The sequence below is a fragment of the Mytilus trossulus genome, unplaced genomic scaffold (assembly GCF_036588685.1).
Source record: "Mytilus trossulus isolate FHL-02 unplaced genomic scaffold, PNRI_Mtr1.1.1.hap1 h1tg000070l__unscaffolded, whole genome shotgun sequence".
NCBI lineage: Eukaryota > Metazoa > Mollusca > Bivalvia > Mytilida > Mytilidae > Mytilus > Mytilus trossulus.
Genome location: NW_026963294.1, coordinates 5,388,739 through 5,405,104, shown reverse-complemented (window position 1 = coordinate 5,405,104; position 16,366 = coordinate 5,388,739). Strand labels below are relative to the sequence as shown.

Here is a 16,366-nt window from a genome sequence, read left to right as displayed (position 1 = left end):
CAACAAACTTAATACGCCAAAAGTGCATTTTGTCCACACAAGACTTACAAGTAACGCCCAGATACAAAAGTTTGAAAGCCAAAACAAGTACAAAGTTGAACAGCACCTAGAACCAAAAGTTCAAAATAGTTTAGCCGAAACCGGCCAGGGTTTTCTGTTACCAGAACATCCCTATAATTAAGAATAGTTTTTACTTTTGCAAACAGTAAATTTTATAAAATGACTATACAAAAGAAGTACATGATAAAACTGAAGTATTAACTTATTACAGGAAACAACCGAAATACATTACATAACTCGACAGTTGCAACCTATAACATTTGAAGGATGCCAACATGAATTGGTTGTCCATTAGGTTACATTTGTTGGTGCTACCTTCCTATACTGTGTACATTGAATTGTATGTGATCTACCTAGTTAGACTTATAGTTGACAGGTTTGTTGCAATGAAAAAGTCAGTTTGTTTTCGACTAATAAGTTTGAATATCCCTTTGGTATCTTCGTCGTCTTTTATTTTGACATAATGTTACACGCCTACAGATAGGCATATGTCTTATCATCATTTTATAGGTTATCAGTGTTCTTGTGATCTAACGTGAACTAAACATGGAAGTCATCTTTGTATTATTTGCAATTTGCTGCATTAACATTGACTCTGTTTCTAGTAGTGATGATAGGATTTCTAGACTTGAGAAACTTGTTGAAGCACAGAATCTCAAAATTGACAGGTTAGAAAACCAACTGCAAAGCTGTAAGGCATGTATTAATTTCCAGCGTTCCAATAACACAAGTTCGTTGATGTCTCATCAAACCTTAACTTCTCCAAACAACCAGGAGTCAGAAAAAGAGAAAGAGGGTCTTCCAAACAACAGACTGCATAAAGGTATATTGAGATTTCATTTATTTGAGTTGGTTTCGACTGTCGTGTTATCTGTGTCAATTGGTCCCTTGTGGGTAGTTGTCTCGTTGGAATGCTACAATATCTTCTTATTTTTATATTGGGTATCAGCTGTTTCTCGATGAGACTGTCATCAAAGTGAGAGGATTAGCGATATAAAACCAGGTAAAATCCACCATTTTCTACATTTGTAATGCCTGTACCAAGTCAGGAATATGACAGTTCTTGTCCATTCGTTTTTGATGAGTTTTATTATTTGATTTTGCCATGTGATTATGGACTATCCGAATTGATTTTCCTCTAAGTTCAGTTTTTTTGTGATTTTACTTTTTATAAGATTTATTGAATATCTGTATTTTGTCGACACATTAATATAGTTATTATCGACATTCCACACAATCCAAGAAAATTAGTAGTAACTTCCGAGTATAAACGAATGATAGCAGGTATAAATTCTAATGATGAATTCGTCCTTCGATGAAATGATAGCAGTTGAATTTAACGGAGTCCCAGCCTTTCAAACGCTAAGGTACCGTATAGCGGGTTATTTTCGCGGGGTGCAAATTTTCGCGGACAGAACTTAATCGCCAAAATAAATTCCGCCAAATCAAAAGTGTACATACAAAGGTATTAATAAAAGTTTTTAATCCGCCAAAATAATAACCGCCAAAATATTTCGTATACCTTGTTCAATGAAAATCGCGAAGTTTTACACCCGCGAAAATATCCCGCTATACGGTATATCATTTGCATAACCAATATATCTCAATCAAATATAATAGAAACTATTTTAATACTTCTTTAACCAATAATGAATATATTTTTTGTATTTTCAAAACTATAATTAACTCATAGGAAATTCCTCCAGTCAAACGTAAAAAAAACGTATGGATCCAGATTAGCCTTCAGAGAATGGTGGTACATGTATATCGTTACTAAACAAATATCTCAAATTAATTCCTGTCTTGTAAGTGACATGGCTCCGGCCTTTACTCAATTATTGATAGATCTCCATTCAGTTCCCTACTAGCTTTAATTGTAACCTTAAAAAATTAAAGAAATTCCAAACGAGCAATCAGTACCATAAGTTTTAGACATGCAGAAGAACTTTAAACAAAAAAAGACGAACAGATAACAGTTCACATAGCCCTATAGAGAACAATTGAAGTCTTATCAATGTGATCCTCATCAGGTATTTGGAAATTTTGAAAGAGTAATAGTTCCTGATTAACATACTGTATCCGTCCATATTGATTAGCCGTTTATCTGCCTGAAGATAATGTATACAAAAAATAGTGAATACTGGCTAATTCATGTCAGAATGCTACAACTCATTCTCTGAACTTGACCATTTGTTATACTCCTCAACAGTTTATTACTCTCTAATTCAATGTCGACCTTAGACGGATTGACTATTTGTTCTTAGATCTTTTTATGACCATAATGGTCTTAAACTTTTCTTATACATCCTTGATTATCAAATACTTATAAATCATAATTAAGAGTATTATAGAAAACTTTTCGTATGCATGTCATTTTAAAATTCTTGTTTTAATTTTTTGGCATTCATATTAAACTAACATTCAATTTCCTAAAATGTCAACAACAGCAAAAACTGTCTGCTTGCGTGCAATCAGAACCAAAAGTCAAAAAGTCAAATGTTGGTTTAGAAAAGTAATTTTCGAAAATTTCAAACAATAGCATTCACACTAAAAGGTAGGAATACGAAAATTCGAAAGGAAATGACCCCAGCCTTTAGTTTTGGAACAAAGTAGTATGAGATTAGAGTTATAAAAAAGAAGATGTGGTATGATTGTCAATGAGACAACTATCCACAAGAGACTAAAACGACACAAACATTAACAACTATAGGTAACCGTACGGCCTTCAACAATGAGCAAAGTCCATATCGCATAGTCAGCTATAAAAGGCCCCGATAAGACAATGTAAAACAATTCAAACGAGAAAACTAACGGCCTTATTTAAGTAAAAAAAATGCTTGGTACTTGCATTTCTTTGTGGAATTCATAATAATATTTCACAATACGTACAAATGTAGCTTCCATACAGTATATTTTTAATTATTTTCAGATTTAGACCGAAATAGAAGATTACTGCTGTCCGGAACTAACGGTGATTCATTACCAATTATCGCATTTCACGCATATCTTTCCAAAACAGAGACCGACCCGGGGCACCATCATACCATAATCTTTGATTCTGTTCTTGCAAATTCCGGGAACGGCTATAACAATCACACCGGAGCATTCACTGCTCCGTTAGGGGGGATGTATGTTTTTGCTTTTACTGTTGTTGGGTATTTTGGTACCAGAATGCCAGTTCAGTTGGTTGTAAACAGTAACATTGTTGGAGCTACTGCTGGTGATAGTTTATCGAGTACTTTGTACCCGTCATCTTCAACCGTAGTGGTTATTCATCTTAACCAAAATGATGCATGCTTTCTAAGGACGACAACGACTACCGGTTGGAATGTTGGCAATTTGTATAGCAGTGATTGGTCTAGATCATCATTTTCTGCATGGAAGCTTTGATTTGGATTAATATAACTTTTGAATAAAAAGGCATTATTAAAAGAAGATGTCTGTTTTAATAGTTGATAGGGCATGTCATTTTGAAGAAGATAAAACAAAGTAAAGACAATCGGATCTTTACTACTAAAACAAAGTAATTCAAACATCGTCATTAGAATAAATAGTTATCAAAAGTACCAGGATTATAATTTCATACGCCAGACGCGCGTTTCGTCGACATAAGACTCATCAGTGACGCTCAGATCAAAATAGTGAAAAAGCCAAAACATATACAAAGTTGAAGAGCATTGAGGACCAAAAATTCCAAAAAGTTGTGCCAAATACGGCTAAGGTAATCTACTCCTGGGGTAAGAAAATCCTTAGTTTTTCGAAAAGTTCAAAGTTTTGTAAACAGAAAATTTATAAAAATGACCATATAATTGATATTCATGTCAACACCGAAGTGCTGACTACTGGGCTGGTGATACCCTCGGGGACGAAACGTCCACCAGCAGTGGCATCGACCCAGTGGTGTAAATAGTTATCAAAAGTACCAGGATTATAATTTCATACGCCAGACGCGCGTTTCGTCGACATAAGACTCATCAGTGACGCTCAGATCAAAATAGTGAAAAAGCCAAAACATATACAAAGTTGAAGAGCATTGAGGACCAAAAATTCCAAAAAGTTGTGCCAAATACGGCTAAGGTAATCTACTCCTGGGGTAAGAAAATCCTTAGTTTTTCGAAAAGTTCAAAGTTTTGTAAACAGAAAAATTATAAAAATGACCATATAATTGATATTCATGTCAACACCGAAGTGCTGACTACTGGGCTGGTGATACCCTCGGGGACGAAACGTCCACCAGCAGTGGCATCGACCCAGTGGTGTAAATAGTTATCAAAAGTACCAGGATTATAATTTCATACGCCAGACGCGCGTTTCGTCGACATAAGACTCATCAGTGACGCTCAGATCAAAATAGTGAAAAAGCCAAAACATATACAAAGTTGAAGAGCATTGAGGACCAAAAATTCCAAAAAGTTGTGCCAAATACGGCTAAGGTAATCTACTCCTGGGGTAAGAAAATCCTTAGTTTTTCGAAAAGTTCAAAGTTTTGTAAACAGAAAATTTATAAAAATGACCATATAATTGATATTCATGTCAACACCGAAGTGCTGACTACTGGGCTGGTGATAAAACATGTCTAAACTAAATATATATGACTACTCGCTAACAGTTCAGTAAAACTTAGAGCATCAGTTGACATGTTGGTAGAAAAAACAAGAAAATAAAAAAAAAACGAAAAGTAAGAAGTACAATTGCTTTTGCATGCATACCTAAAAAAAGACTTCATCCAGGCGCCCATTCAAAATAAGTGCTTATAAATACAACTGCCACAATGTACATATACATGTATATCAGGAGGTCATCCTCTGTTCTAAAGACAAAATATAATATACGTCCTGAAGGGGAACATTTTTTAACTGGGTGATATAAAAATTGATATTTAAAATATCTTAGAAAGACATTGCTAAAATAAAAGGTAGCAATAGTTATCAAAGGTATTAGGGTTATAATTTAATACGCCAGACGCGCGTTTCATTTACATAAGACTTATCAGTGACGCTATGATCATAATAGTTATAAAGTCAAAGAAGTACAAAGTTAAGAACATTAAGAACCCAAAGTTCCTAAAAGTTGAACCAAATAAGGCTAAGGGATAAAAAAAAAAAAGTCCTCAGCTTTTCGGAAAAATTCATGCTTTTGTAAAACTCTAATTCATAATTTAAAGAGTAAGGAGAACGAGCATGACGATAGGACAATAATTAACATAGGAATGGTAAACATTTTCGGTTCCACTAGCAGCTACTTATAAAACATCTTTATCGAACACAGACATATACATATCTTAAAAACCATGAAATGTTTGCATAAAATTGGACACTTATCCAGGCTGTTATCAAGCCATACACCTTGAATTAAATGTGCACTACGGTGTGATTGAAGATAAGCACTCACACGAAGATAGTCACTTTGACTTGTGACACGTTTATAGTATATTTTGCTTTTGATACCTTAAATTTAATAGTGTGAAGCATTCAAAACGTTCACAGTTCTAAGAAAAAAGGTTTTGAATTTAAATGGCTTCTATTGTAGGAACGTTAACGTCTATTTTTCTGCTATTTTTTATTTGTACAATAAGATCCTCTGCAGAGTTTGATAATGACAACAGAATATCCCGGCTGGAGAAATTGGTGGAATCGCAGAATACCGAGATTTTGTCATTGAGGAATGAAGTTGCCGAGCTTGGTGTTTTAAAAAACAAAATAAGGATTTTGGAAAAAGAGAATTTAGTTTTAAAGTTTTTAAAGGATAATGTTAAAACACATCGTGCCGAAATGCAAGATATGAAGAAATTAATAAGGAGACAACAGTTGAAGACTCAGTATTTAGAAACTCAATTACGAATTTCTTCATTACGTTTAAATAACATTTGTAATCCGTGTTATTCCACAACTACACCGACCTTAGGCAACAATGAAATAAATCAGGAAACACGTAAGGAAGATATTGGTAGTCCTGAAAAGGATCCTGCAGTCAGTAAGTTAAATAATTTTTGAAACTACAACAAAAGTTATCAAGTTATACAGTATAATATATATATATTGCTTTGTTTAAGATAAAAGCAACATATAAATTTCAAATTCCGTTCGAAGTGCTTTTCAGGGTGACCTTCAGACGGAACACTTAAAGCCGAATTGTGGAAAGCAAAAGATATAAAAACGATCAATTGAAGACCTATGTAACCAAAAAGAACACCTTTATTTGTCTAAGACGAACCGTGCGAAAGAGAGTTAAACCCTCAATTTCTAACCATTTAAAAAATGTCAACGGAAATATCAAAAAAGTCTGTTATAAATCATATCAGTACCGAAGTGTTAACTTCATGAATGGTTATACCCTTGGGAGATGATAACCCTACAGCAGCGGGATCGACCCAATGCTGTACAAAATGTAAAAACACGCTATAAATGTCATGTGTCCGAAGCGCTTTTCTTGATTCATCTTCATCAGTAAACGAATATTTGAAGATGTATACGAACCAACACATAGGAAGAGCAATTTACCAAAAATCCTTCTTAGCTGAATTGTATCTGAGGGAGTTGAAATCTTAGTTTCTAAATTTATTAACTGAAAATTTTAGACGGGTGTTTAATGGATCAAGTCAGCCCCGAAGAATAAACTACTTAGGTATCGACTTAGTGCTGTAAAAATTCAAATAACACATTGTAAATTTCATGCGTTCGAACCGCTTTTCTATAGGTACTTTTATATACAGTTATAAACATATAGTTTTATTCGTGAACATGAAGTCCTCTACCATTTTTTGGCATATTTGATTGGCACATTAGTAAATGATATCTCTACATTTTGATGACATGTTCGAGTTCATCCATTGCGAATTTCTAAGAATCTATTAAAAATTAAACTCTCATCTAAAACAGTACATTTACTGCTTTTTTTTATTTCAGCATTAAGAAGGCAAGATCGAATGCTAATTTCTAGTCCAGTTGTCGACGCATTACAGAAGATCGCATTTTACGCATACCTTTCACACGGTGAGGTCGACCCAGGGCATCACCATATCATTGTTTTCGATAATGAACTTACTAATTCCGGAAATGGATACAACAAATATACAGGGACATTTTTGGTCCCAATTGAAGGGCTTTACGTTTTTTCACATACCATTGTTGTAGAGCGTGGACATCAAATGCCGACAGAACTAGTTGTAAATGGTAACGCTGTTGGTGCTGTTGCAGCTGATAGTTATTCAGATTCCCATTACCCAGCTGCATCAACTTAACTTGTTGTTAGTTTGAAAAAAGGCGATGCTTGCTTTATTCGAACTTCATCATTCCAGGCTTATGACATTGGGGATCTATACAGCAGTGTTTGGTCTAGAACATGCTTTTCTGGTTGGAAATTGTAATAAAATTAAGGTGACCTGAAGTTAATGATTTGTTGAAGTTAAAACAAATATGGCATTTAAAATTGATACTATAAGTCAGAAAATATAATTTGAGGAACAAAATGCTAATTTTTCATACAGGGAATGCTGTTCCTTTTTGAGGTATTTGATCATTTAGAAATGGCGGGAAAAAACTGACTCGAAATTTACCTTATATTCAGCATTGGATTTAATTGGGGCCCTTATCGAAAAAAAAATCTAGAATCTGGTTAAATATGAGTAATGACCTTTGTATGATACAATTGCAGGAGCTAACACCCTGTACTGTGTATGTAATCTACCTAATTAGACTAATCGTCGATATTATTATTTAATTATCAACATGACATCTGCTACATGTAAAGCAAGGTGTAATTTTCCGTCGGGTCAACGGAGATAATTCCAGTTTAAAATATTGTTTGTGTTACTCAGTTTTTAGTTTTCTATATTCTGTTTTGTATATTATTGTTTGTCTTTTCATCGTTGACAGTTTTTTTTTCTGCCATTACACTGTCAGTTTGTTTTCGACTTATAAGTTTGAATATCCCTTAGTTATCATCGTCGTCTTTTATTTTGACATTATGTTAAACGCCTACAGATAGGCACATGTCTTATCCACGTGGTCTTATAATCGTTTTATAGGTTATCAGTGTCATTGTGATCTAAAGAGAAACTAAAAATGGTTCTCATCTTCATTATAGTTACAATTTGCTGCATTAACTTTGACTCTGTTTCTGGTAGTGATGATAGGATTTCTAGACTCGAGAAGCTTGTTGAAGCACAGAATATCATGATCTTTGGATTTAAGAAAGATTTTGATGTGTTGAAAGACACCGTTAACTCAAAATATCAAAATTGATTTCTTAGAAAATCAATTGCAAAGTTGTAAGGCTTGTTTTGATTTAACGGATTCCAATACCACTAGTGCACTGCACTAACCTCACTAATCAACCCCACTAATCAGAGATAGTCCTCACATAGGTAGTTCTAGAGTTCATGTGATTATTAGTTGTAATGCTGAATTCATCATTGAGGATGTCTGCTTCTCTGTTTAACAATAACAATCTTTTTATCAGACTGTAAAAGAGGGCAGAAAGAAATCAGCGGAACAGGCATACTCATAAAACAAAACTCGAAATCAAAACTGACAACGCCATGGCTAAAAGTAAAATTTCAATTAGACAAATAAAAGTACACAAGATACAACATAGACAACTACAGACTCAGCAGCACATACCCTACCAAAAACTGCGGGTGATCTCATGAGCAGGAGCTCTAGCAGGGTAAACAGATCCGGATCCACCTGTGGCAAGCGTCGAGTTGCTAATATTATCACAAACCTTGTACATAGTGTAATTCGTGAAAAGTAAAGGGGATTGTGGTAACGACAAAGGGAGCATATCCGATATCATATGTGAAACGGTTATTCTAAAAAAAAGTCAACCAACTCGCGATGGCGTCCATAACTTTAGAAACAGGAAAACACCTAAGACAAAAGAGACTTTAAAGGATTATCAACTTTAAAACGATGAAAGAAAAATACTGCCTGTCTGTTTGTCTACCTGCATACAATACAGAGGTGAGCTTCAAAATGGTAAGCAGTTTCGACTCATAAGTAGCTACTTATAAAGCCCCCAGATTGAGAAATAAAATCATCTTATCGTACCATAGCTAACCAGGATGGGTTGTACATTCATATTGGTTGAAATATCTTTCCGTAATAGTTATCCAATGAGGACGCGGTGTGTCCGTGTAAGATCACCCGATGGCCGGATCTTAAACTGACACACCAAGTCCGAATGGGATAACTATTTTACATCCCAGCTGTTCTCGATTATACGAAAAAACTTATATAGAACGACACCAAACACATATTTAAATATGAAACGATGTCAACTCGCCCTATTGGCTAATCAGCCCAACAAGAAATCGCCACTTTCCAAAAAAATTGCCCCAATATTGTTTACCTACTCGTCTCACTTATGAAAAGGTTTAAAATCCCATTTAATAAAATTCTGTCAACTAGCCACACTAAAGAAAAATAAAAAAACAAAGATGAGTTAAGTCCCAACTTACCTCACTGATCATCCCTACTAATCCGAGATAGTCCTCACATAGGTAGTTCTAGAGTGGGCGGGTTTTTTTAAAAGTAGGGTGAGTAAGTGAAAGGTGGCAGATTTAGTGTGGGGCGATTTTCCAGTGGGGCGAGTTATCGTATTTTCTTTAAATATGTTAAAATAAGAGTTTGTATGCAGTCGACATGGTGTAGGGGTTTGATTTGTGGAATTGAATGCTAAACGTCGACTTCAGTTCGAATCCAAGTATAGGCACTGTATTTTTTCAATACAAGTTTTGAGTTAGTCTTTTCCCTATAACTATTTCTAAGTTTTATTGTGGATTTAACATTCCCGCCAAAATTTACAGAACAAAGGAAAGCATGCAGAACAAGGAAACTCAAGCTGTGGTGATCTGGAAGGAAAAGGAACTGGCATGTAATTTTAAGTGTCAGATTAGTAATCCTTCTGCTTGTCACTTTCATATTCTTGACATATTTATTTTTCATTTTCAGATTTAAGACGCGATAGAATATTACTGCTGACCGGATCTAACGTTGATTCCCCGCCGTTCATCGCATTCCACGCATAACTTTCAAAATCGGAAATAGACCCTGGACACCACCATACTATAATCTTTGACTCTGTACTTTCAAATTCTGGGAATGGCTACAATAATCACTCAGGAATATTCGTCGCTCCGGAAAATGGAATGTACGTTTTTGCTTTTACCGTCGTTGGGTACCCATGTAGCAGAATGCCAGTTCAGTTGGTGGTAAACAGTAACATTGTTGAAGCTTCTGCCACAGATAGTTTATCGAATACTCCGTACCCATCACTTTCATCGATAGTCGTTGTTTATTTGAACCACAGTGATACTTGCTTTGTAAGAACTGCACAAACTACTGGTTCCATTGTTGGTAATTTGTATAGTAGTGATAGGTCTAGATCATTATTTTCTGCATGGAAGCTTTGATTTGTTTTAATCGAATTCTTGAATAAAAAAGCCTTATTATAAGAAATTGTCTGTTTTAATAGCTGACAAGACATGTAATTTAGAAAATAAAAAATGGAAAGACAACAAGATCACAAATAGAAGAAACGATTAAGGAATCATTATAAAAAAACACAAAAGCACAAGCAAAAATATAAGTTGAAGAAATCCAGATAAAAACACAAATAGAAGGAGCAGTTTTTTATAAATAAAAAAAACCACAAACACACTTACCACGGTATTGTGAAAATACCCATTACATAATACAGTTTATAAGAGCTAATTCATATTAATGTAAGTCCGTATGGTGTTAACATGCATGTCCGTAAGGTATATATATATATATATATATATATATAAAACGATTGTGAAGAGGGCGTTTTATTGTGTTGCATTTCGAACATTGCGTTAAAAGTTATTCCTCGTGTTATAGCATTGCTTGTCTATCATAGTTTTTGGCTGAGTTCAATGTCATACTCCTTATCATATGTAAAGTTCGAAGTACAACTGACTGCTCTTTCATGCAGAAACAAAAAAGGCTCTCGTCAAGCGCCCTTTTAACTATGTGATTGTAAACACCCCTGACACAAAGTACATATACATGTAAATTTGAAGATTATCCAATATTCTAAAGACAAAATATTTTTTTCTGAAGTCAAAAGCGGAAAGTTTCCAACTGGGAATATTAAAAAGTACAATTTGATAATACCAAACAGTGGTAAAATAAAAATGTTGCAAATCTCTAATTTCTGATATGAAAATTTAACAAAACAATAACGACGATAAAACAGGGTTCAACTTAGAAGAAAATAGCAATCAAAACCAAGGAGTACACAAAGAGTCACAAAACCAAAGGACATTTACATCAACAGTTATAAATAATAATTAAGAAACAACACGAACGCTACTAAAAACCGGGAATGAAATCAGGTGCTCCGGAAGGGTAAGCATTTCCTGCATCGTATACGGCACCCGTCGTGTTATTTCTTTGTTCTGTTCGGTAATGATGGAAGGTTATTATGACCTAGGAAGAATATCAGATATGATTTCTGACACACTTTTGTCATAATGGCCAATCAGCTAATGATGGCGACCGTAAAATTTCTAAAGTGATGACTTAAATTTGATTGATACATAGCCCTGTCTTAGCAACTATTGAGAAAGCAGTAGTCCTCGTTCAACAAAATCAACGTACTTGGAGCTAGCCTTTGAGTAATGTATCAATTGAGACACGTATACTCCATATGCTGGTGCCGCTGGGATGTTGCTACACAGAAATGGAAAGTTGTCTATAGGAAAATTAAAATTTGTAAAGTTTCGGCTCAACTAGCTTCTACTAATGAAACATTATGATTTAACAGAGAAAGCACCTTATCTTACGATAGCTTATCAGGTCGTTTTACAGTATAAATCATAAAATTTAAAACTGAAAATAGGTATATCCTTATTAATTGTTTCTTACTAAACTACGAATTGTATTTTTTAAATTTATCATTTTCTGTTTTCCATCAATTATCAGATCAGTAACAGTTATGATATGAATATCGCTTCCATATCCTCGATAACTTTTCTTTGATTGTCATACATCAGTCGAAACAGTGGAATGCTGTGTATCTTGCGGTAATTCCTCGCCAAATCACTGTATACATCATGGAGACCATCATATCATAATACTTGTTCTTGCAAATTCCGGGAAGGCTACAATTATCGCTAAGGAACATTAATTAAATGTATGTTTAATGCTATAAGCGTATATATATATACAAGTCTAAATTGAAAACTACGTTCAAACCTATGATTGCGTTGGATAAAAACGGCAATTTTTATACGTGTGCATGTAAAACAAATTTCGTTGTAGAAGGGCCTAAATACAGCACAAACAACATTTTCCAAAAGTGAAAAAGTATATTAAACAAAACGCATTTGACTAACATGTCGAACAACTAATGTTCTTTTACCCTGCTGACTGCCATTAGCGGTTGCCAAATAAAATTGATCACGAGATGTAACAAAATGGATCTTTAATAAATTTAATACTAAACAGAAAACAAAAACTTGTGGCCAAGATGTTATGCCACAAACACAAGGTGTCAATTTTGTTTTTGTACACCAGATCTAGATTTCGACAATACATGTCTCTACAGTGATATATATATTATAAATTGTTATTTGGATGGAGAGTTGTCTCATTGGCACTCACACCACATCTTCCTATATCTATATATGTATATATCTAGTCACACTAAATTGTGTCTTAGATCATGATGTGTTTGCTTTGTTTTTAACTCAATGCCACCTTCACCACGGATCAAAATGAAGGGTTTTACACACTGAGCGTGGTGCTTTTAATCTGAAATATCAACCAATACGCATTATTTTTGTACTCTTTTGTTCCCGTATCATCATCCCTTTTGTTTTTGGCTCAGTCCGTATTTGTAATACATTCAAATGTTGGTTTTTTAAATTTTATTATAGAAATAACTAATTTTTGTTCGAATATTTCCAAGTGGTGAAATTGAAATCATCCCGTCGAAAATTTTAAGGATGTCAACATGAATTGGATGACAGATATCTTACAATTGCAGGAGCTTCCATTCTGTACCTCGTTTGTGAAATACATAATCAGACTCATCATATCTATTATCCTTTAGGATGTACTTAGGTGAGGTTTTGGAATAAGTGTTAAATGTTCAGACTCCTTAGTGTTTTTTCATATGATACAAGGTAAAATATTTTGCCTATAACACCTTTTTATATTTTAACATAAGACTAAATAGCACAAAATTTAAGCAGATTCTTGATTTTCTTTCTTTTGACTTGAGACCCAAAAAATATCAATGCAAATACAATGTATAAGGTAAAAGTCAGAGTCAGCCTTTTCCCGCCATATTTTGTAAATCAAATAACTCGAAAAGGAGCCCCATGACCTATCAATATTTTTAGCTTATTTTGATCCTTAACTTATACTCTTCAACTCAAAATAAGGTAAGGACCGATTTTGGCCTTAAACACAGGTTCATCTGACGAAAGATTTTGGCCACTTTTTAAACACTTAAGTGTAATCTTACCATTGCAGATAATAAGGGAAAATATTAATAAGATATGTATCTAACTCAATAAATCCTTTAGTTCATGTTTTAAGCAATTATTTAAAGAAATCAATATTTGAATATAATAAAGTTTTAGAACCTTCGTTGACCGGAAAGATTGAAAACAGATTTCGATACGTTGTAAATTTTTAATTTCAAGAGAACATTTAAATTCATCAAACTTCAATCTTTTACATGAAATGTGTGTTTAGGCATATAGTTGTTTTTATATTGGAAATTAAAATGTGTGTTTCAAACATCAGAATTGCCATAATAATTTGCGAAAAACTACATGACATTTGTATTATTACGCTAGAGTCAGTTTACTATGGAAAGTTAACTATTTTCTTAGAAAACAAAGGGGGAAAACATGAAAAGTATTCATAACTTTTTTGAAAGGTTGATGACATATTGTTTTTCTTAACTTTATTCGAAAGATACCACAAATCACGTTCTTTCTTGAAATTTTGAAGAAGAACTCAGTGGTAGATATTTTTTATACTTGGATCTTTTTTCATTATTATGTATTATTTTTTGAGGAATGAAATAAATCAAACTTTTTAAAATCAATCCACAAAGGATCTTTAACTCTACAATCGTAGAACAATTGAACGACAAAATTATTTTATATCTCTACTTGTGAAACGTTTACATTCTGACTTCAAACGCGCAATTCCACGTCAGAGTCAATGTAAATTTTATCATTCAGCCCCAGTACTAAAAATTGGATTTAACATACCTATAAAACTCAAAAACAAAATAGCAATGGATGAGGTTGTTTAAGGTATATGCCTTTTTAAGCTTCTTTGTTATAATATTTGTGCGTTTTAATTGTGATCAAGATACTTATTTTACTTGTACATCCTGTCATTATGCTATTGTTAATGATATTCTTGAATTCTTGTTTTTTTTCGATAATGTGCCTTGTCTGTATGCCTTTTGGTGTTACTTCGATACATAAAGCATGGCACTGTATTTTTACATCTCGATATTGTGCTATTGTAAAACATATGTGTATGCTTGTCTTTGATTTTTGCTATGTGCTTTGTCTATATGCTTTTTTATGTTTCTTTGATACATATATGACGTGGCTCTGTATTTTGTGTTATTGTACTATAGTAAATTTGTGTATTCTCGGATTTAATTGTGCTTCTTTGTTACAAATTTGTTTGGTTTTGTTTTAGATTATAACACAGTGTTGACTGCTGTACCCCTATTTTTGACATTTTTAACTATTATGTCTATTTGTATTGATCACGCATCGTTGTCAATATAATGGAACTTGTTGCGACTGTCATACAAGTGAGAGGTTTAGCTAGCTATAAAACCAAGATCAATTCACCACTTTCTACATGAGAACAAGCCTATACTAAGCTAGAAATATGACAGTTGTTATCCATTTGTTTGCTGTGTTTGATGTTTATGAGCTTTTGATTTTGCCATTTGATTCGGGACTTTCCGTTTTGAATTTTCCTCGGAGTGAAGTATTTTAAATTTGTGATTTTACCTTATACTGATAAATACAAATCCTTTGATTAATTTGAAAAAAAAATAATGCTTGTAGGTTCACTACTTTTATATTATTTGAAATTAACTCATAACTAACAAGAAGTAATTGTTACAGGATGCTGTTACGAAGTCTCCTAAACCTCCCATAACTCACATTCCTATATAGTCCCATGTTCGTTTGATTTGTTTAGTTGTCCCATACAAGAATATATATGGTTTAGGGTGGGGAACTTTACCGTTTATAAGTTTTCAAAACAAGTAGGAGGGTAGTGACCCACCAGTGCCTTCCCTTAAATTTCATTTTATTTCTTTTATTGTCCCCTACAAGAATATATATGGTCTAGGGTGAGGATCTGGACCGTTTACAAGACAATAGCACATTCTCGAATGAATTGGGTGGGGTGACCCCCACGGACTTCCCTTAAATTTCATTCGATTTGTTTCATTGTCCCGTACAAGAATATGTATGGTTTAGGGGTGGGGATTCGGACCGTTTACAAGATAATAGCATATTCTCAAATTTAAGGGGGTGGGGATGACCCCCTAGGGATCCCCCTTTTTTTCATGTGATTTGTTTTATTGTCCTATGATCATTTCTGAAAACTGTTTGTGTTTATCACTTAAAGGTATATTCATTTTAGTAATTCTGACATGTAGTTTTGGAGAAACGCTGCGGACAAATTCATTTTTAAAGTGGCGGAAGAAGAAAAAGAAGGAGAAGAAGAAGAAGAAGAAGAAGAAGAAGAAAAATAAATAAGAATTGAGTAAAATCAATTAGTCTCCAAACTTTGTTTGGGAGACCTTATTAAAATAACTATGTTCAAATTGATAAAACACACAAAACTGTTGTTGCTTTAGTGACGAAACAAAGTTGGTGACCCTAATCCTTTTTCCATCATTTTGTTTCTCTTATCGTGAAATACCTTCCGTCAAAATTTAAAGTTAAAATCACTGGTAGAAATTACTAGTCTGTGTAGTCTTTACATAAGCAACACGACAGGTGCCACATGTAGAGAAGGATTTTGTACCCGTCCGGAACACCTGAGATCATAGCAGTTTTTAATATAGTTCGTGGTGTTCAGTCTTAAGTTTTCTATATTGTGTATTCTGTACTGTTGTTTGTCTTTTTCCTGCCTTTTTCAGTTTGTTACGAGTATAAATATCCCTTTCGCTTCTATTTTGAATTGACATTACGTTAAATGCCTACAGATATGAACATTTCTTATCATCATTTTATAGGTTATCATTGTTCTTGTGATCTAACGAGACACTAAAC

At 33.8% G+C, this 16,366-nt stretch overlaps 2 protein-coding genes across 2 annotated transcripts; both read left to right on the top strand.

Moving 5' to 3' along the window:
• The first annotated feature begins 604 nt into the window (after positions 1-604).
• LOC134699469 (collagen alpha-2(VIII) chain-like) lies at positions 605-3,450 on the top strand. Its single transcript, XM_063561059.1, has 2 exons — positions 605-883; positions 2,990-3,450. Exons 1-2 carry the CDS (start codon positions 607-609, stop codon positions 3,448-3,450), a joined length of 738 nt encoding a protein of 245 aa, XP_063417129.1. The 5' UTR covers positions 605-606.
• A 2,000-nt stretch (positions 3,451-5,450) lies between these two features.
• Positions 5,451-7,402, top strand: LOC134699511 (uncharacterized). Its single transcript, XM_063561110.1, has 2 exons — positions 5,451-6,033; positions 6,966-7,402. Exons 1-2 carry the CDS (start codon positions 5,574-5,576, stop codon positions 7,298-7,300), a joined length of 795 nt encoding a protein of 264 aa, XP_063417180.1. The 5' UTR covers positions 5,451-5,573; the 3' UTR covers positions 7,301-7,402.
• Positions 7,403-16,366: the final 8,964 nt, after the last annotated feature.

Coding starts and splice junctions, on each gene's coding strand:
- LOC134699469 (XM_063561059.1), top strand. CDS start 607: ATGGAAGTCATCTTTGTATTATTTGCAATTTGCTGCATTAACATTGAC. Junction 884..2,989: donor AAACAACAGACTGCATAAAG/GTATATTGAGAT, acceptor AATTATTTTCAG/ATTTAGACCGAAATAGAAGA.
- LOC134699511 (XM_063561110.1), top strand. CDS start 5,574: ATGGCTTCTATTGTAGGAACGTTAACGTCTATTTTTCTGCTATTTTTT. Junction 6,034..6,965: donor TGAAAAGGATCCTGCAGTCA/GTAAGTTAAATA, acceptor TTTTTATTTCAG/CATTAAGAAGGCAAGATCGA.